Here is a 22,267-nt window from a genome sequence, read left to right on the forward strand (position 1 = left end):
ATTGTTAAGCGTGTATTCTGTAAGCGTGTAGTTGGAAAGGATTAAGAAGAAAGTAATTGAGCTGCAATTTGAAAAAAAAAATATACACCTATAAATTCTCATTGTTGTCCGTCTTCCTGTCTGTCCATCACTAATCTCGAGAATGGTATTAGATAGATGTAAATCACGATCAGATGTGAAAGGTTATAGGAAGTAGGTCTTAATTAAGTATATAAGAACTTCCAGTCTAGACCGAAAACCACGTTATTTCAATTCAAATAATTCCATTAATGGAGTTACTTATATGACTGCACAACTCTGTTGTTATCAGGAAAAGTACGATGTACAGGAGCAAGCCACTACTAATTGGAGATCGAGAGCATATATTTTAAATTAAATAAATTAAAATATAATTAACAATTGCAGCCCGGCATCGTCTTATTTGTATTATTTTTAAAAAATATATTCCATTTTTGTATTTTATAAGTTTTTATGAGAAATTTTATAAGACTAGGTAACAATTAATTTCTATGTGAAATAAAGAAATATTAACTAACTAATTTTTGCAAAGAGTATTTCGAATATAAATAATATTATAGAAATTGTATATCCAACAGTAAGTAGAATAAACGGACTGAACAGATCTTCCATGGATAATGGTTTAACATCTCGATAGTGAATATATTTATTAAGAGATTTAGATTTTGCTAGTTCATCAGTTAACAGTTTTTCTACTATTCCACTCTCAAAAATCCTTAATATCCTGCAAGAAAAATAACAAAACAGAAGTAATTTATTTGAAATTATTTAAAGGAAAGACAATTAAACATGGCTTACATCGTATTCATTCGATGTCTATAAGATAATCTCTTAGAAATTCCAAACGCTGCCACGTTAGAAAATATCGAATCTTTCGAAAGTATAAACTTGTTTTGTCCTAATTTATTCGCTAATTCTTTAATGACACTACTATCTTCTATAAAAATATAATTTTCTTTAAGAACTCTCTCCATTCCTTCTTCGTAAGAAAATACAAAACTTGAATCCTTCTTCCGAATTTCATTGTTTATAATTTTTGCTGATCCTCGTTTCGAATACTTAATTGTGAATTAAATAAGAGAATATTTATTTGTTTTTAATGTAAATATTTCAAGAATTCGGTTTAAATCTTCTTACCATTAGTATGTTGTCGACACCACCCATCTTCAATGTCCCACAAAGGAATTTGCCATCAACGACGTCAGATTTTAATTCTGCAAATGTTGTTGGGACGTATTCGAATTCGGGGTATGTCAAGAAAGAAAACAGGCATTCTGTATATCCGTAACCTATAACTAAAATTGCTAACCACCAAAATCCGATCACGATCTGCAAAGAATGGTGCTTTATCTTCCGTAAATCTCCTCCTATAAATTCAAAAAAGAAGCTTTCGTTTAAATATATTTGAATTGATCAACCAACGTTTAAAATGTATATATTATTAAGTTATTTCTAAAAATAACTAATTTCTAGAGCCTTAGAGATAAAAGATAGGGTCTCGAGTCACTCGAGGTAGGGTCGATCGGTTCGAGGAATAAAGAGGTGCCTCCTTGGAGGACATTTTACAAGAAACTGGCCCCTGCTTAGGTGTTAAACACGTGAAAAAAAAACTCGGAAAACTCCACGTGAGTGGACAGAGACGAATTCACGACAGACTACTATTGTTCAAAGTTTTAACCATTCGGCCACTGGTAAGCCTGCTCGAAGTAGGGTTCGTCTTTCTTGGAGAATCAGAACCAAAACCCAAACTTCGAAAACAAAATATTTAGTTTTTTATGTCGAGCGAGCGGCTTCGACTCTTTTGTAATAGGGTGGAAGCCTCAAGGAGTGATTTCCACAGCCCTTGCACCTTGGTCTTTAATGCCCTCTATCGAAAAACATTTAAGTTATTCCTATGCCTGGTAGGCAATTTTTTATCATGCTTCTCCTTGTTCCATGCTCCATTCTGTCTCACCGATTAGTTTTTCCTTTTTTTACTGTAATTATTAAAAATAATCTCTGCTATAAGCATGGTAAAGAAATCATCTAACATGCATGGAGTAACTTAAGTGTTCTTCGATAGAGGGCGTTAAAGGTCAAGGCATAATGATTGGCGATCCATCCTGAAACCTCCATAAGGAAAAGCCAAAGTCCAGCAGACCACCTCTCCTATCAAATTTAATTATAGCAATAAAAGGAAATATTTAAACACCATAAAATTTTTTCTTCAGATAAAGAAATAATTTAGAAATCACTGAATAAATATTAAATATAATTTTATTGCTAAAATCTAATAAATCATGATTTAAAAAAGGATAAAGCAGCTTAATAAAAACTATTTTCACTCTAAAAAGTAGGGCTATTAATTCTAATTAAAATGAAAAAAAAATTCAGATTTATAAGCTTGCTTTATTTATTATTAACTACATTTTTATGACTTTAAGATCAAATTAAAGTTTAATAAATAAATAAATAATTTTTTCAGGATATTTATCCGATTAACCGTGCTTTTTTCCTGTATTAGTTTTTTAAAAAAACACAAAATTGCATATATTATTAATCCCAATTTATATTTATTAAAACACATACATAAAATGTTTTAAAATCTAATTTAATGCAGTCGAACTTGTAATAACGGCCACTTGTAAACGGCGGCCATTTTCTAAAGAATGTTTCCATTTTTTATGCGTAGAAAATAACCCGACAAACAATGGCCATCTCTGAACAAGGTCTTATTTATGTTCCAGTCAGTGTCCGTGGTTCACAGGTTTAACTGTATCGTTACACTTACCTTTAAATGTTAAAGTACCAAACAGGAACCAATAAGTTTCCATTAATGTCCAGCATTCGATATTTGGGCGAAGCATAGAACAAATTTTACTTAAATAATGCAAAATTATTCCAGAAATGATTACAGAACATAATATAGAAGACCACATCTGTTTATAAGAATAAAATTCTGATTATTTTGTATAATAGAATATAGATTATAATATTAAAAAAACTCATAACTTACGTCAATTGAAAATGGCCTAAATATAGCCATTAACAATGATTTTCTTTCGGGCGCACGAACAATAAAGATAATTTCAGCAAATCTATGGTACCTTGCATAATCAATAGACTGCAATTTCCGGTAAGTTAAAAATAAGGATGGTATTCCTAAGTGAATTTCCTTAATTTTTATATAAATTATTAGTTTTTTGTATGTATAATTTTATTTTAAAAAATTAATAAATATTCAAATAACCTTCCTTTCGATACGTCCCACTATACCAGTCCATGATCCATTAAACTTCTCACCATACTCCGTTTCGATTGGTTTGACTAATTTATAACTTAATTTAAAATAAAATAAATGGAATTCTTTAAATTTCATACTTAAAAATAATGATTAGTCGCTCACAACTTTAAAGATTTATGTATCAATGAACTTTGACCCTAAACACGTGGTTTCCACGAATAAACCGGTGTTGGCTTATGAAATCTCGTTTGCTTCATCCTCCTCTTCCTCCTCCTCTTTATCTTCTTCTAGCCCTTCTGCCTCTGTGCATCCCATTCTTTCTGTCAGCCACTTTTGTGATGTCACATTACTGCGTAAACCGCCCTACCGAATAGCAGAAAATGTAATTAAAATTTGCATAAATTTTTTTTACTTCAATAAAGGAAAAAATTCCATTTTGTTCCCAGTTTGTCTGCAAAAACCGCACGTGTTTAGGATCAAAGTTCACTCCGATACGAATATTTAAAATTGTGTCTAACTTTTCACAACCGTAATTCATACCTCAGTTGTAATTTTTCCGATAATAATTTAATTAATTCGTATTCGTAACCACCGACAAAATCATTTTTTGGTTCGAATATAGAGTAAGGAGGACACTAAAATAATCATTTTTAAAAAAATTAAAAATTAAAATATATTTTTCTTTTCATTTTTAAAATTATCTTACGTTTACTCCGGAAAATAAAATTTCTTTATCTTCTAGATAAATATAAAAACAAAGTTATAAATTTATAAAACATTTTAAAAACTTATAATGTGCTTTTAAATTTACCAGTTATACTAGTCTCATTACTGCTTGAAATAATAGAAACAGAATATAAAAGATTCAAAATGAAGGTAAGCATGCTGCTGATCGATTCCAATAAAGATAAACTCTGTAAATATTTAACAGTAAATATATTTTAAAATGTACATAAATTATATAATTAGAATGATTAATAATAAAAATAAGTAAAATAATTAAAAATATATATCTACATATAAGTACAATGTCCTCTTCAATTCGAATCTCAGAGCGGAATGAGCCAGCAGCAATCACAAATATTAATCCAATCCTTCTGCAAAAGCCATAAAAATATAGGGTTATTATTATTGAACAGGTGTTTAGCGTATACACGTACCTGTACATTACTAATCATGGAATGCGATTTCTAAAAAACAAAAAGAAAAGGTTTAGTTCCAACATTTTCCGATAAAGCGAATTCGGCGCTAATGTCGCTGCAATTTGTTTATTACGTAGGTTGTGAAATGATTTTAGGAATTATAAAAGATTTCAAATTGTGTTCAATGTGGATTAGCGTTTACATTACTTGATTGCACATTACTTATTAAGCTTTAGTGTCAAAGAAGCACCAATGCTATGGATGCATTCAAAGAATTTCGACGTTTAAAGTCCTTGTAAAACGATTCTCTGGCCGTTATTAATCTCGAGAAAAATGATTTTATGTTCTGAGGAAATGAGAACTTGCAATATGAAAGCAGGAAATGTTGCAAACTGGTGGAACTGGCGAAAACGAAGGATTTTGCAACCACCTGAGGAGAGCAGCAAATGAAGAATTCTTAGAGTGCAGAAAATGTTACAGTTTTACACCTACAGGATATCTTAGTCACGAATGGCTTCTTGGTAGTTATGCTCTGCGGAAATCATTTGCAAAGTTGCTCATAACCTGGATGATGACCGACGATTCATGCATGCATGATCCTGGCAAATTCGATGGCGCTAAACACCCTAATTTTACTTGAATGGTATGGTGAACACACAATTAATGAAAAAAATCCAAATGTTCATCAACAAATACCTTGCATAAACCAAAAATCACAGCGTGCTGCGTGTTTTGAAGAAGGATGCTGAGAACCAGCATCCTTCTTCAAAAACTGCTGTCCAATGATGTAAACATTATATCTGTGCCAGCGACATGATCTATCAATGTCACTAGGTATGGAGGCACGCTTCAAAAGTTTATCATTTCTACATCACAACGTTTATTTTATGCAAGATGGAGCGCCTCCTCAATTGACATTTGAACTATGCAAAGGCCATTGCTTCAGCACTTCAAGAATGAAATAGTGATTAGCCGATCATTTCCAATAGCTTGGCCACCACTGACATCAGACTTTACCCAGGGTGGCACAGAATGTAATATTTTTGTATGGGAATCTTGAAGAGCTTTATTATATATTTGTCAACATGGAAATTAATCATTAACAGGACAATTATACTGGTGTTAAGCATTTACACAAAAATGAGGACATATTTTCAGAGAGAACAGACTCTCTTTATTAAGCTACTTGTAGCTTAATAAAGAGAGTCTGTGTCCTTGGTATACTCGTCCAATAAAATCTAATTGGAGTAGCTGCCATAGAGAACAGTTGTCTGGTTTTTGACGAAAAGCGATAGCTAGTGGCCGATGAGGATCACGAAAGTTAGTCCCTCCAGTATATGCTTGATATGCTTGGTTGCTGCCTATATAGCATGTATTTCTCGATCGAAGGTGGACTACCTATGAAATGCTTTCTTCCGCCGATAGCAATTTATAATCCTAGAAATTTTCGTAGTTCATTAGTCAGCGTCAGTCTTTTGAACTCCGTACCTTTTCTGGTATGGACTAATGCCGTACTTATTCACCGAGTAACTCAAACAGATAAGTTTCCACGTTACCAAAACGCACTTGATACGAATACCATAATTGGACAGATACGAAAACACTTCCTCTAAGTGAGAAGCATGTTGCTTTTCCGAATTACTGACTATCAAAATGTCGTCCAAGCAGGCGAACGTAAAGTCCAATCCTTGAAAAACCTCTTAGATAAATCTCTGCAACGTCTGAGTACGGTAGATAGTCCGAAAGGGGAAAAAGTTTGAAGAACCCAAAGGGGTAGTGGTAATAGCTGTTTAGGAAATGTCGTCGGGATGCACTGGGATTTGATGATATCATCAAATTCCATGCATCCCAATGACAGGTTGAGAGACCAGCTGAAGATCCTTGACAGATCAGCTGAGGTTCGTCAGTGAGTCTCTCAAGCACGACTTTGCGAGGTTTATCAGCCCGCAATGGCTACTATTAAATGTCATTGGAAACGTTGTCATAGGTTGAAGTCCAGTTTTACCAGCTTGAATCCGTATGTCTTGATGGGCGTCCCGCTGGGTGTATATCATCGTATCTCGCGACTGTCATCCTGGGGCATGTAATGCGGTAAGGACACTGTCGACTAGGCACGTACGTTGTAACATGAGATCCGAACTTCTGGTGGTGCCAGCACAGACCATCTCGAGGCTGTGGTATCTCGAAGCGTTGGCGATGAGGAGAAAAGTTTCTCGGCCCCCGAGATCTTTTCCGAGTCCTGTATATCCATTCTATCTTTCTCGTAAGTTCTACTATTTCCATCTGCAGTTCCGTGATTCCTGATTTGCGTATCATTCTGGACGGCGTGCACCTCGTCCTGTTGAGAGACAACCTCTAACTTGTCTGCTGTTGTCACTAACTTTTCTAAGCTGTCATCTCAGCTTGCGAACGCTTAGGCAGACGTTGTAACCGCAAGGTCTTCAGAAAATCCTCTCCTAGCTTGCATCTGCTAGGTCTCATTTTCTGTAGTAAATGAGGCAGTTATCTATCTAACTGGAATTTGACAGTAATTGAGAACTAAACTATCTAACATGCTAATTGCAGCAATATTACTGCCAAATTTCTGCCTATCGGGAAATGTTGGAATTAAACCTTTTATTTGCCACATCAAAATCCCGTGATCAAAAAAGCATGCATAGTAATTTTGGTTGCATTTAGCCCATTAGTTCTTTATTCCGACAGCTTTGCAAAGTTTCTTGCAAAGTAGGTCTTTCAGAGCTGGCTAACTGGCTCTGAAAGCCCTATATACTGTATATGAATTACGATAATTATTCTTTATTATCGCCTTTAGAGTAGCTAATATATAAAATCAATTGTATCGTCGTACATTCTCTGACTATACAGGATGGTTCAAAGTTAGTTAATTAGGTCTGTATAGTTAATAGCGTTTAAAACTGATTCGGAATAGCTATGATTTAACGCTGCATAAACTTAAAAAAGAATATATTTCGGCTAAGTGATTTTTGGGCCACTCTAGAGTCATTTATGATGTTAAGAACATATTAAAGCAGCAAAGATAATGATTAGAGTGAAAAATTAAAATAAATAAAAACAAAGTTGATGACGTCATAATATTCTTACCAATAAGGGATAACGTATCTGAAGAGCTTGAGAACAAACGGAAGATAGGACAGATGACAAGTTTTATAACGATAATGAATATAATATTTATGCTTCTCTTCAATCATTAATTCAAAAATAGGATTTGATATATACCAAGATTTAAATATCTCTCCTTATTTACATCGAACTAATGTGACTTTTCTCCGAAAGAATTTTCTAGAATGAAGTAGGTAAATTTAAAGTAAATCAAAAATTTAAATAATATTCAAAAAAAATAACATTAATTATGAAACAGAGCAAGATTTGTTCGATGAGTTAAGCAAAACACGGGCAATCTGCCAAGAGGGTGTCTCCAGAGTGGACTCTTAAAGAAGCTGGCCTATTTAGGTGTTATACAGATAAAGAAAACCCTGAAAATTCCACGTGGACAGATCATTGGTGTGACACGAACCCGTGATCGAAGATACTAGTGTTCAGTAGTTTTATCCATTTGGCAATTTGTGGGGTCGTAAGAATATTGTAACCTATTCCTTAGACTACCTAGATAAGGAATGAGTCGAAATTTAGTTATGCATTTACAGATAATTAGCCTCCCCCTTTTCTAAAAAATAAATAAATAATGGCTTTATATTGTCCTAGAAATAGTGAAAGTCGAATTAAATGAGCAGAAAATTTAAAAATTATTTAAAATTTACAAACTTTAAACAAAATTATATACAAAAAAAACTGGACAATAGACATATGATGACCTTGAATCAAAAACATGTTAGCTCATTTTCTCAAATTTTTAAAAAATCACCCTAAACTTCCGAATTTTCTCTGCAATTCAAGACATATTACAGGTGATATATAATATTAAAGCTTGATAGCCAATCTATGAGAAGTTATGGATTATGAATCTGAAAATAATCTGTAGAAATCCAATGTTAAACAAAGAAACTAAGTTAACATGTTCTTGCCCCAAGGTTTGAGACATTTTAAATATTAAATTACGAATATTTTATTAAATAAATATAAAACGTATTCTATTAAATTAATGATATAACTTTTAAACATTATATATTATATACTTTACCCTTATTTTATCAATGCATACACTTTATAAACTTAAAAAGGTGCGCCTTTACTCGAGTGATGCGAATATTCAATACTCAGATTAAGTAAATCCTTGAAATAGAGTTTTAGAGCAGGCGCAGTTTATGAGTAACGATTAATCTGCAAAATTACAGCTACATGAAAACATTTTAAAAAACGTAATTGAAGTAACCGAATGTAATATTGTGTCGTAGATTATTTATTGACAGAATATACAATGGAAAATGATTTAAAAAGAACTATGCCACTTTAAATCGTGTAGAAGACTAACCAAAAGACTTACAGAATCGCCCGAGACGTTAACTTACAGCAAAACACATCAATTTTTAACTCGAATAGTCATTTTGATTCGATGTGAGCACCACTCATGATACTGGAGGCACCTTACCCGAATTCCCTCAATGAGTGGGTAAAACCATAAACACAGGTCACGGGTTCGCATCTGATGAATGGGCTGACCATGTGGAGTTTCAGAGATTTTCTTCACCTGCCTAACACCTAAATAGGCACCACGTTGCAAGTTCTTTTGTAAGGCACTCCTCTTTTGTAGATCGCCCGTGCCACGCAAATCTGTCAAGGTTGATCCTACGATCCACCCGAATTCAATCTCTTGCTAAACTTGAAGCAGCATACTTTTCGAGATTTGAAGGCAAAGAATGGAATGACATCCCAAAAGAGGTGCCAAAACTGGGTAAGAAATGCCAATTCACCGAGCTGGAAAAAGTTTATTGAGTAAATCCCAGGCATTTGTACTGTAATAAAACTACGCAAGACATGAATAAAACATGATTAACTGACTTTTGAGTCACCAGGTATAATATCACAGAAAGTAATTGAGTAATTTACTTTCTAATAGAAGAAATATGTCATGTAATAAGAGTTTAATATCTTTAAATTAATTCGTATTAAATAATACATCTACCTTTGATTTTATCAATTATATGTTTTATATAAAGGTGACCCAAAAAGACAGTGAACCGAGTTTTGTGTGTTCCAGTTAGTGATGATTCTCAGATTTTTCAAAATTTTAGAGATGCCCTTAAAAATCCAGCAACGAGTAACTTTCCTGACAAGTGTTAAAAATTGTGCGTGTGCCATCCGTTATGAATTTTATTTATAAAAGTTATTATATCGTTAATTACTATAAAACGGCAAAAAGTTTAATTTTGAGAGATGGGCTTTATAGAAAATGGTTAATGTTACCTTAGATAGCCAAGATGGCGGACCTTCCGGTAATCTCGATCCAGGTTACTTAGTGACGTCAAGATGGAGGGAGCTGCGAACTATCGCGTTGTGATATGCAAATTAATAGTAACGACGCATTTCGTGTAGAGTTATCGGCGGAAAGTAGTAACAGGTGTGATAATTGTGTTGATTTGAGTGATTTTTGACTTTAGACGTAATTATTTTTTTTCTTTTCTTTTCGGAGTTTTTTGTTTAATATTAATTGGTTAGTTATGAGTTCTTTCGATATTTCTTCCCAAGGGTTTTGGGCAGCGTGCACCACCCATAATTTCTATCGAGTGCTCGAATCGGAATTTTCCGAATTAGGTATGAACTCCAGAATCGATAAAGGTTTTAAGTTTGTGGTGAGTCTAGGATTACACCGTATTGAGGAAATGTGTAAGAATTGTTCGAATTCGTACCAAATTTTTTATCGACATGGCCGAGATTCGTGTGTGATGAGATGCAAAAAATGTCGAAGAAAGTTCTGCATTCGAAGGAATCTTTAAAGGTAAATGTGGAAAAATGTCATGGAGTAGAATCTTTTCTTTTATATGGCATTACATTGCATTGGAATGCTCTTCGACCACCTCGGGTATTGCTGTAGGCATTTCGAATAAGGCTGCTGTCGACTGATCCAACCATATACGTTTTATTATGCTAGTTGCTCTGCACAATATGACGTCGTTTAAAATCGGAGGTCCGAAGAAAACCGTCGAAATCGACGAGACTGTCATATGTAAACGAAAATATGAAAAAGGCCGCAAACTAAAAAGTACGAAATGGGTTGTAGGGGGAATATGTCGAGAAGACAAGAGCTGTTTTATCTGTCAAGTAAACGATCGTTCCGAAATCACGCTAAATTGGATTATATCAAAATTTGTCAATTCAGGAAGCTTGGTCTTAACTGACGAATGGAAAGGTTACAACAACATAGACGATTTAGAAGGCGTCGAAATAGAGCACAGGACAGTCAATCACTCCGAGAATTTCGTTAACCCCAGAACAGGAGACCATACGCAAAATATAGAAAGGCTATGGGGGTATTTAAAAAACAAAAAAATCTACCAAAGCATTACACCGAGGATCTGTCAGACTCGTACATGTATTCCTTTATGTATAAAAAGTTTTATGGTTGGCCTTCAAAAAAACCCGGGGAAAAGTTCTACACATTTGTGAACCATTTAAGTAAGATACATCCCGGTTCAGGACGAATTCCTTTGTGGAAAGAACCGGAGACAGTCCCTGCAGCCGCAATTTCTAATATTAAAAAAAAAGTAAAAAAGGTGGTCGAAGAAAAGGTGAAGAAAAGAGAGGAATGCAATATTACTGATGATGATAACGATAAAAGTAGGAACGAGGGCGGAAAAAAGAATAACAGAAAAACAAGTAGTCAAACGGTATCAATTCCTGTCCAAACCAAGTGTCGGAAAAAAAACAGCAGCATGCACAATGACGTAAGTAATAACATTATATAATTATCGGTTTTTTTATTTATTTTTTTAATATTTCGAAATAGTAATTATTTTAACAAAATCCTTAAATTCTAAAATCGGGATTTAGTATTTAATAAATCGCGGAGCAAATCACGTGATCACATCTGCTCCATCGTAAATTGCAGTCAAGATGGCCGCCATCTTGACGTCACTAAGTAATCTGAATCGAGATTACCGGAAGGTCCGTCATCTTGGCTACCTAGGGTAGCATTAACCTAGAAAATTGCAATTGCTAAAAACTAATGAAACCTTTATTACGTTCGATCCTACTCAAGATATGAAACGTGACCTCCTGTATCTCCCCTCTCTCTCTAAACATTTAACCACCAAAATTTAATAGCACGAGTTTCATGCTTTTTGATTGTAAACTAATGGGATTCCTCTCATTAGTATACAATCAAAAAGGGCAAACTGTACAAATTTTATTCTCTAATGGTCTAAGGATGCTGGATCCTTCATTCGAAATTAAGCACAAATTAACTAAGCTTGAGTATTGAATGGCTATCTTCGTGGAAAGTAGTCTTTTATTTCGTTATTTCAACTTATAATTTCTTTCCCGGTATAATATCATAGAATCCTGTATAATATCCGCGATCCTGGATTTGTTTCAGGATTTTGGGAATTGGCATTTTGCACGAGATCTCAGGATTTTAGTTTATATAACTCATAATACCTTACATGTTAGTAGAGAAGCATTAAAAAGTATATAATGTAATCAAACTTCCGAAGAATGGCCACTGACGAAAGCATGAAACCTGATTCCGAAAAAAATGGCCGCCTTTCAGAAGTGACCGTTATTGATTGATCGACTGTATGTATGTTTTTGTTTTTATGCTATTATAGAATTGTTTACAAATTAAAATTATTTATTGTGACATAGTCACGATGCCGGTTACAATTTCCAATAATCTTTTAGTTTTAAAAAAATCACGTGACTTCCGGATCAGATGGGAAGTTCGTGTATAGTTAATCGAAGTGCTGGCTCCAGAGCTCTCCATATCTGGTCTACAGTTTAGTAATGTCTTGACCTTGTAAATCATACTTCTGATAAAATCGAGTCGCTCCGGCATTCTCGAGAAAATTATGAATTGAAATCACATGATTTTCATGTCTAATATCGATTTTAATCTATTTAATTCTGTTTGCAAGATTAACAAAGGGCGGAGGGACGATAGTGAAAATGTATAGGTGTGTAATTTGAAAATTGCAGCTCAATAAATATGTTTGGTATAAACTTTAAATTATCTTCTGTATAATTTAATGAGTTATATATATGTATATATTGAATTTTCTATATTTAAATACGAACTTTATTCATTTCATGTAAATAAATTATTACATTTTGCCACTTGAATATATAAAAAAAATAGATTTTTAAATAAGTCACGTAATTAATTCTTAATTCAAGTAATACCTTTCTGACTCCATCAATATAAAGTTTGCAATTAAAATATTGAATTTTAAAATCGATATTTTGATTTTGTTATTATAATATAAGTAGTTTTTAATTTAATTCAATTATCTTAATTATTTTAATTCAAAATGCTGTTCATAATCACCACTTTTTATCTCACTTAAATACACTAAAATTCGAATTTTTAATATACGTTAATTATATTTCTAAATATTAACTTTATTAGAATTTAAGTAAATAATTCTATAATAATACTGTATAAATCTTATAGTTAAATAATCAAATTTACAATCTAAAATAGCATATTTTTATTTTGTTATTCACACACAACTTTTTACAGTTCTCACACCTTGAATTTGAAAATGGCGTCTCAGTTTCAATTGTAGATAAAGTACAAATTATTAAGTAATTTCTAAAATTAACGAATTGTCAGGCTCTTAGAGAAGTTGCGAGAAAAGGCCTCGAGAGGATCGAGACCCTTTCTCTCATCTTCTCTGAGATCTGCCATGAGAAGTGTCTCCCGGGAGAACTATAGGAAATTGGTTTATGTTTAGGTGAAGAGAACTTAGTAAATTCCATTCGGCCAACCCTTTGATGAGGTCTGAACCCTCTATTAACAACCAGTGTTAAGTTGTTCTATCCACTTGGCCACTTGTGGACCGCAACAAGATGAAGAGCCACTAATTTTCAACTAGTCACGGTATTATTTTACATTAATTAAACGTTAAATTAAATTATTATAATTATAAACGCCAATTATAAGTTTAACATCAACGAATAACATTAAAGTATATCAACATAAAATAATTTGAAATTAATTAATGACATACCAAATCTGTAAAGATCGCTTAATCATTTATTCCAATAAATTTCGCTATAAGAATTTTAATTTGTTTTTTTTAATTAGGAATAAAGCGTTTGCTGCTATATATATTACTAGAAATACAACAAATACTCACTTTTTACAGAATGAATTTGTTTTCTTTCATGTAAACTTGTTGCTAGTCTAATATTGATTCCTACAAAGTTATTTGTTATTGTCACATGCATTACGTACGTATATAAAATTCAATTTTCGAGATTACTTTCCGTGATATTTTTTAAGTTTCTATTTGGAAAAAGTAATAATAATAATTATTATTGTCCTTATTGCGACAATAAGGACAAAAATTAAAATTAAAACCAAACTTTTAAAGAGAAGAATAGTGTCTAGTATTTGTGCTAGCCTATATTTTTCGTGGGGTCCTGCTGAGTAGCCATGAGATATTTGGTGTAGATAGATCAAATTATTTAGAAGTATATAGAGAACAGACAAGAGGACAGACATTCTTTAAACTTCTTTCTTTTTAGAGCAGAATCCTACAAATTCTATTTGAAAGTATACATATGTTTATAAACACATCGTAATAAGAACTACATATGAATACTCTTATTCATCTGTTAAATTTTAATATCTGCCCTGAGAGTACTAGAGGTCTGCCCAAAATTGCTTCAGCTAGGACTATATATGAAGGACTAACGTATCCTGATCCCAAGAATGGTGAACTGATACCTTGATTTACAACTCAGGAGAAGATGAAAGCATCAACTTGCTTCTAGGTTTTTTTACTTAAAAATTAAGAATCTTGATATAAAAATTTATCCGCGCGCGTGTGTATATATATATATATATATATCCTATCCTGATATATATCAGGATAAGATAAAGATTAAGAAACAAAATTTTGCATGGCAAATTGTTCGTAAGGATCATTGATCATATTAAATTTTGGAATACGAAAACTCAAGGGGTGTGAGATACAGGGGTCATGGGTCATATCTTGGGTAAGACTTAAAAAATTTTTAACGGGAATAGGTTTTAAGCTTTTTAGAAATTCATCTTTATCCTCAAAATTAAGTTTTTGCCTTTTTATAATAATTAATTAATAATATAAAGTTATTTTTAAATAGAAATCTCATAACAGATGGTGCCACCATACAGGATTATTACTTTTGTAATAGAGCTCTTGTAATAGAGGAAGTTTCTAGGAACTGTTTTTAAAATGGTGCTTGCAGCAATATATATAGAGTCTGACAAAAGACCGTATTGCATACTTTCTTGGTGTAACTCTTTTTTGGATTTTTTTTTTTATTTTGGAACTTAACAGTTTACATGCCTGTGTTTTATATCACACACTTCTATGTGAAAGCAACAATTAAAGTTCATTTTAAAATATTTTAAAATCGAGAAAAAAAGTTATATATATATCTTATTGATACTTTTATTGAATTTTTAATATTTCAATTTTCAATTAGTATTATTACATTTTGAAATCATTAATAACTTTTACTGAAGAAATCCATCCTGAAAACTCGAACGTTTCTTCGAGTAATCCGTTGACATAATTTTCTTCTCGAAATTATAAGGTAGTTCGTATGATTCATATTGTTCCTGAGAATTATCTTCCGATTTTATGAAAGGATTTCTGGCTGGCATGTCGTTCTCATTCAACATCGTTGTTTGAAAGCTTCTTTTCTTATTATAATTCATGCAGCAAGCTCGAAACATGGCCGTTCCACAAACGATGAAACATTCTTCTCCACAAGCATTACATATTTTACATGAAATATCACAAGATAAGCTCAAAATGATAATGATAGTTCCAGTTATTTTGAACATATCTAAATAAAAATATATTAATTAATTAAAAGTATATAAAATTACATATCATACAATTAAAAAAATTCAATTTACAAATCTGTGAACAACGGCCACTGAAGAAAATATTAACATATGGCCGTTGTTTGAAGGTTGTTTTGTATTCATTTTTGTTTGAAGTTAAAAACAGATTCTGATAAAACGGCCGCTGTTTAGAGGGGGTCCGTTGTTGGGAGATGACCGTACGATTGTAATTAAATTTTTTTTTCTAGGTTACAAATAAATCTTATCGGAAGAGATTGGTTTAATCTCACTAGGTAAATCTTTTACATTTTTTAATATTAAGGGAAATTTCAAAGTGGTATGAAGAGTCCGCAAATAACAAGAAACTCAATAAAATAAAGATTAAAAATATTTGAAAGTAGTATATGATGAAAACAAGAAAAATATTAATATATTTCTATAAAATACAAGAAAAGTTAACGTAACCCAGAAGACTTAAAACTATGTTTTGAAAGTTGATTATGAAAAATTTTTTCCAAACTGGCTTACAATGTATAAATTTGAAAGAATATCGTATCCCGTGGCCAGGCCTGAGGGCCTGATAGTCGAGGCGTCAGCCTCCTTTCTGAAGGATTCCAAATTGAATTCGAACGGTCTTTTTCGACCGTTCGAATTCAATTTGGACCGTTCACGGATTTTCGTGAGCAATAAGTGAGGCCCTGTCGTCATCAGCTGATTGCATCTATTGTGGGTCTGACAAAATTCACGATGGTTATGAAAAGCCCTGAAGAGAATCCTGGCCGAACCCACGAGTCTCTTTCAGCCTGATCACAATGGGGAGCCCACTGTGGCATTATTTGCCCATTACATCTCTCATTATTCTAACGCTTTGCCTGGGATGGGATGGTCAAAACCTTCGACACTTTCCTTTTTAATTTAATTTACAATAATTAAAAATATCTTTTTTATATATAAAATGACTGTAATATGTAACTGTTTACCATGTTTATTTTATGGAATTTATTACTCCGTTTTCGAAAGCAATATATATATATATACTATAAATATAATACCATTATTATATTAACTTTTATTAGCATATAGATTATTAAAATAAGTGTAAATTAAGATATATATAATTAAAGGGATGACATTTAAACTTCTTATGCCCTAAGGCATCTCAAGTATGAGGCATCAAATATGAATAATAATGAACCGTGAGTGAGGATCTAATCTGTGGATCGCGTGTAAATCCTGTAAATCCTCTGACTTATTGATACCTAATTAATTGACGCATAACATATAATATGCTAATAAAATAAATTTAATAACATTAATTATATATAATTATATTTAACATTAATTTAACATTTATTATATTTAATATTTAACATTAATTATATATAATTAATATTTTAAGAGGAAATATACCTGAAGGAAAGTTTCCAGTTTTCGCTACAGACATCATGTAGATAGCAATGAGCAATCAGCAGTGGTGCCAGTGCCAATTTATATATTTAGTTCCAGTTATATTTTTGTCGTTGTTTCTTATTAATTCTATTAATCCTCAATAATAAACTTTTATGCCTTAAGAACATAAAGACGGCTTCCATTTCATCAACATCTTGACAGTCCCATGTGTCATAACTACTTACTACTTCCTTAAAGAAATTCTAATACTCAGAAGATTAAAGAAAACAAGCTCCTATTTACCTCTATTTATTACCTTCTAATTCTTATTAAGTGTCAATACAAAAATAAAATAATGAGGTAGAGCTTATTTCTTTTATTTTTTAATTTTAATAAATTTTAGAATTGAATAGTAGTAATTTTCATGTTTTTATTACAAATTTAATTTAATAAATTGAATTTTAAATGAAAAAATAACTGTATAATATGATATTCTATATATATATATAGTCGAACCTCTCAACAACGGCTACCTTTAAACAACTGCCATTTTTGGGGGACTTTAACAAACAAGCTTATGAAATAGCCTTCAAACAATGGCCACCTCCAAAAAACGGCCAATATGTATGTTTCCGTCTGGCCGTTGTTCACAGGTTTGACTGTATATATTCCTTTTATTATTATAGAGTAAAATTATAGGTAATTAGGTAGGATCATTTTATCACAGATATAATAATTGTTTTTATTCTTGGCTATGTGTTTGTTACACAAGTCTACCTTGCGCGAGGCAAAGTAGACTTGTGGAACAAATTAATATGCATAAAATAATTTATAATGAAATATTTCTTTTGTATCGAATATATTTTAAAGTCAGCAATTTGTAAAGTTTAAGTATACAGTAGATGTGTAGAATGTTAAGTGTCAGTCATTGTACACAGTATCTATGACACTTAACAGTCTTAATATTAAGCAAATCATTGCGTTCAAGATATTTTATCAAATAAAATAGTTGCATAATAATAATAATTATTGAAAAAATTAAATTTTTATTGTCATAAACTAACCATACTTAAATGAACGGAATGATGGATAAACAACAATGATTGTCTCATACAGTTTATTTTATGAATAAACAGAAGAAATTAATGGATAAGTTTTAGAAAACAACCCACATTATATAAATAAAACAAAGAAAAATATTCCATATTTTCAGTGATCTTAATCGAAACTCTTATCACATAAAAACACTCACAGATAATATACATGTAAAGCTTCGTGTTATGATGTAATATAACACAGAAGTTTTTATTATTGTAAACTGGGGCCCAACGTAAATTTCTTTGACACTGATACTGCATAAAATACACAAGTCTGAAATAATATGAAATAATCTGTTTATCTTTTTATTTTAGATAAAATAAGGCAATTGTTAATGTTAGCTTTTATATTGTAAGTAATAGTTCAAACAATAGGAACTACATATAGATTATTCAAGTATAAAATGATTAAATTGTTATTTATAACAAAGGTATATCGAAATAAGTGTGTTTTAACTCCGAACAACAGTAATCCTTCTTTCTACCTTCGCTAACAATCTGACAGCAAAATTACTAGTTTTGCAGACAAGGGAATGATATGAAATCAATAGAAGAATATGATTAGATTTGTTATTATTTTCAAAAATTAGTAAATGGTAAAGACCAAGTATTCTATATTTATATATTTATTGTTTTTCTTTACACTTATAAAAATTTTCTTGTGAGTTATTTAACATAAGCAACATGTGATAAAGATAAGCTTATTGCTCTGAGGAATCCGGGATTGAGTCCAGATGAGTAACCACACGAATGTGCTGAGAATATAACAAGACCAACACGTTCTATGAAACCACGTGACTTGAGATTCTATCGTCGGCTAATAAATTCTGGTTGTTGGTCAAGGTACTTCATAGCTCGTTCTTTAACATCTGGTAACATCCTTCAACATTTCCTGTCCATTGCACGATTGATATGAAAAAAAAATCCATCATAAGTTCCACACGCGAGTGAAATATTTTTAAAAATATGATAAAAATTTAAGTGTTTGGAAGTTATTTTACAGGAAATTTTTCATAAACTGCCCTAAAAATTGACCGTCGTTTACAGGTAGCCGTTGTTAGGAGGTGTCCGCAATTTGAGATTCTACTATACATTAGAAAGACGTATGATAAAAGGGTAAAATCTGAACTATCCGTAATAAATTACGTGAATCGAATCGAATTCGAACTCAAATCTTTCAAAGGCAGTCGTCATAAGTAGGCTCCGCAGAACCATGCAATGCAGAGGGTCTCGGAAATTTTAGGATCCAGCATTGTTGTACGTTAAAAAAAATATTAATATTTAAAAATTGTATACATTATTATCCAGTGAAAACCGTTAAATAAAGTCTTTCCAAGCAATATAATAAAAGAATTAGAGAATTTGCGATTCGTGAGCCCACCAGTGGCCTGAATGGATAGAACCATTGAATACTGGCTGGTCGCGGGTTAAAGCCTTAACATGGCACGAGATGGAGTTTACTGGGTTTTCTTCACGTATCTTACGTATAAATAGGGGCAAGTTTCCCTATTTATATGTTAGATAAGACTTTCCATAGAGAAATCTCCCTCTTGACAGATCGCCCACGCGTTGTTTTGCCTTATACCATCAATCCAATTCAAATTTACGATTTTCATTTATCTTAGATTGGCGGATCTACCAAAATATTTTAGCAGGGCTTAACGTAATTCAAAATTTCCATAAACATCATGAATAATTCTTCTTTAGATCCATGAATCTTCTCTGTTTGACTTAAAAGTGTTCTTATACAACGGTCTATTGTATGTATTGATTTTTATTTTAGATTTATGTATTAATATGCATTTTATGTATTGACCCATAAAACAGAAAGAAAGAAAGACGAAATAAAAAAAGGAACGTAAATCTAATAACCATAATATAAATTTGAAAGAAAAATCGAAAGTAAAGTTTTGCATTTTGCCCAAGGGACTCCATAAAATGGATTTTATTCGATATAACGTAGGAAGTAAACGAAGAACTTTCTCTTTTATTTAATTTCACTAACAATAGATTCTTTAGTATCAAAATAAACTTCGGGAAGTTTATAACATCTTAATATCGATCAGCTTCCATCGTGAAGTGGGTTGGATAGATGGGTTCAGGTAAGATAATACAAAGGCAATCTGTGAAGAAGAGTGCCTCCCGGGGTACTTTCTATAGGAAACAACCCTATTTAGCCGATGGACACGTGAAGAAAGCCAGGAAAACTCCACGACGCCAACTCGTTGATCAGGTACAAACTTTATTAGAATTGACCTTTCTTACGCGGACATATTTCATTACAAACACGGACACACTACAAATAGTGTCTCGACCTCTCTTAACAGAACGGTACATTCTCATAGAATCAACATCCTTGTTGCAGTTAAATCGATTTCAAAAACTCAAGACTGTATTCCCTTATGAGTTAAAATCGATGTGACTGCACAATTTTACTATGACATAATAATAGTTTCAACGTTGACTAATTAGTTAATATTGAAATTTGCTATTGTAGTAGTTTCACACCATGAAGCACTGCAACTTACAGCCATAATTACAGCCAGAAATATTTATTAATGCAATAACGTATAACATTGGTCAACAATTCTGTGGGGCATTCATTCAGTCCCACAATTGTCATACCTGTTGTCTTCGCCTTTTTCAACCGTTTTTCTCTCATATTTTCATGCCACTTATGACAGATTAAACTGTTTCTTTTAAACAGCCAATCAGCGATAGAGACCTGTATTTGCCTGTCGAATACGTCTTAAGCAAGAAGTTAGTCTTTGTGTGATCTACTTGGCTTTATTCTGGACAAAGCAACTGAATACCTTCCAAGCCATTTCATGAATTTCAAGTGCATAAAAACAGGTTCTCTAAAGCAAATGGATCCAACTAGTTTTTGAAGTGTTTATAAACATCTACTGCTTCTCAGCAGATAGATCCTTTACTCAAGCTTAAAAACTGAACTGACAGAACTGGTATGGATGAAGTTCGTGTGTTTTCAGTGATTTTGTCGCTTTATTATTGGTTTATTTGGTTTTATATATAACCCCTGTTAACCATGGAATCCAAGAAGAGTATGGAAGCAGCGAAACTTAACAGGAAGATTGTAATATCGACGATTGTATGGCGGATCTGGTGGCCATGTTTTAGATGCCAAAATCGACGTTGTGACAAAATCGACTCATTCATGAGATCAAGGAAGGAACAAAAGCAGCAAAAGTGGCTAAAGGTGTGTGACAACTTTGACTCCAAGAGTGTTATTGAGTAAACGGAAAATTTTCTCTTAGTGTGGACCAATGAAAAGCAAATGGCAGTGATATTGTGACAAAGCCAAGCAAGCTGCATAGCAATCTTAAGAAACGGGACATCACAACTGTTCGCTAAGGTAGAGTAAATGCAATTTTCATTTTATTAGAATCTTTACGCATTTTATTTATTATTTTTATGATTTAATTTATTATTTAGGTCATTTAGTTGTGCTATTTATACGTTAAATTATGTGTGTTTACCATTTAAGTTTATCGAAATAGGTATTTTCGGGGCTCTGGGAATGGATTAATTCGCTTTCCATTATATCTAATCAAGAAAATTGATTCGGACTTCAAACGATTCACTGTTCGAACGGCCGCCTGGAATGAATTGAATTCGAAATACCAGGTACCACCACTGTAGTTCCTGTGTTATTTTGAAAGTTGCCTCTTACACAGCCTGCTCATAGCTTTTCTTTAGAGGGCTTTGGTCGAGGATTCAGTGCTTGTGATCGTATACTTTCTAAAAAAATTTTTGAATGCTGGATGATTTATCTTGTTAAGAGCAATCCTGACCGTATTAGAGCTGTAGCCAGTTCACATGAAAATTCATTCTTCTTGCACCTGCATTCTGCTTGTCCTGCTTATCTCGTGGAGAGAGATGCTCTTCATCCAAATGTATAGCAACACTGAAGGGATCATCATACTTCACAAAACTGAAGGGATCATCATACCTGGTGGTGACTAGCTTCACCATCAGTCACCATACCCCTTCCTCACCTTTATGAACAATGGAATCGTTATTGTGATTTTCGATATCACGAAATCTCTAATCGAAATGAATATAATATTATGCGATAATCGATAGCAGGCAATCGATATTGATAAAATGTCTATTGTTAATCGACAAAACTCTACATCAATAACAACTTCAGTGAACTACAGTGAACTTTTTTCAATATTACTGTATTATTGTTTCTAAGACCTAAAACTTTTGCAAATTTTATTAATTGAAGATTCGAAAAAATTAGGAAAAACATCTACTAATATTCGGACCAATCTAGTACATAAAAATATAAATATACTTACAATATGATAAAATGGCGGAAAGTAGAGATACCAACTGAACAACCTCCTATCTGCACCCTTTTTTAAAATCACTGTTAGTCAACCGATTTTTTTAAAAA

The 22,267-nt window shown here is 32.4% G+C and overlaps 1 protein-coding gene across 1 annotated transcript; it reads right to left on the bottom strand.

Moving 5' to 3' along the window:
• Nucleotides 1-531: 531 nt before the first annotated feature.
• On the bottom strand, nucleotides 532-4,409 carry LOC136980342 (glutamate receptor U1-like). Its single transcript, XM_067276471.1, has 11 exons — nucleotides 4,402-4,409; nucleotides 4,269-4,338; nucleotides 4,053-4,155; nucleotides 3,948-3,979; nucleotides 3,782-3,876; nucleotides 3,248-3,335; nucleotides 3,014-3,172; nucleotides 2,789-2,936; nucleotides 1,156-1,385; nucleotides 817-1,076; nucleotides 532-742 (listed from the first exon to the last, which is right to left on the bottom strand). The coding sequence occupies exons 1-11, from the start codon at nucleotides 4,407-4,409 to the stop codon at nucleotides 532-534; spliced, it is 1,404 nt and encodes a 467-aa protein (XP_067132572.1).
• Between the last annotated feature and the right edge of the window lie 17,858 nt (nucleotides 4,410-22,267).

This window comes from Centruroides vittatus, unplaced genomic scaffold (assembly GCF_030686945.1).
Source record: "Centruroides vittatus isolate TY-2023 unplaced genomic scaffold, ASM3068694v2 contig_10, whole genome shotgun sequence".
Taxonomy (NCBI): domain Eukaryota; kingdom Metazoa; phylum Arthropoda; class Arachnida; order Scorpiones; family Buthidae; genus Centruroides; species Centruroides vittatus.

Excerpts from the sequence above, each read along its gene's own strand:
- LOC136980342 (XM_067276471.1), bottom strand. Across the intron at positions 3,877-3,947 it reads TTTTATTTTCCGGAGTAAAC|TGTCCTCCTTACTCTATATT; the intron begins GTAAGATAATTT and ends TGATTATTTTAG. Across the intron at positions 2,937-3,013 it reads TTAGGCCATTTTCAATTGAC|ATGTGGTCTTCTATATTATG; the intron begins GTAAGTTATGAG and ends TCTTATAAACAG.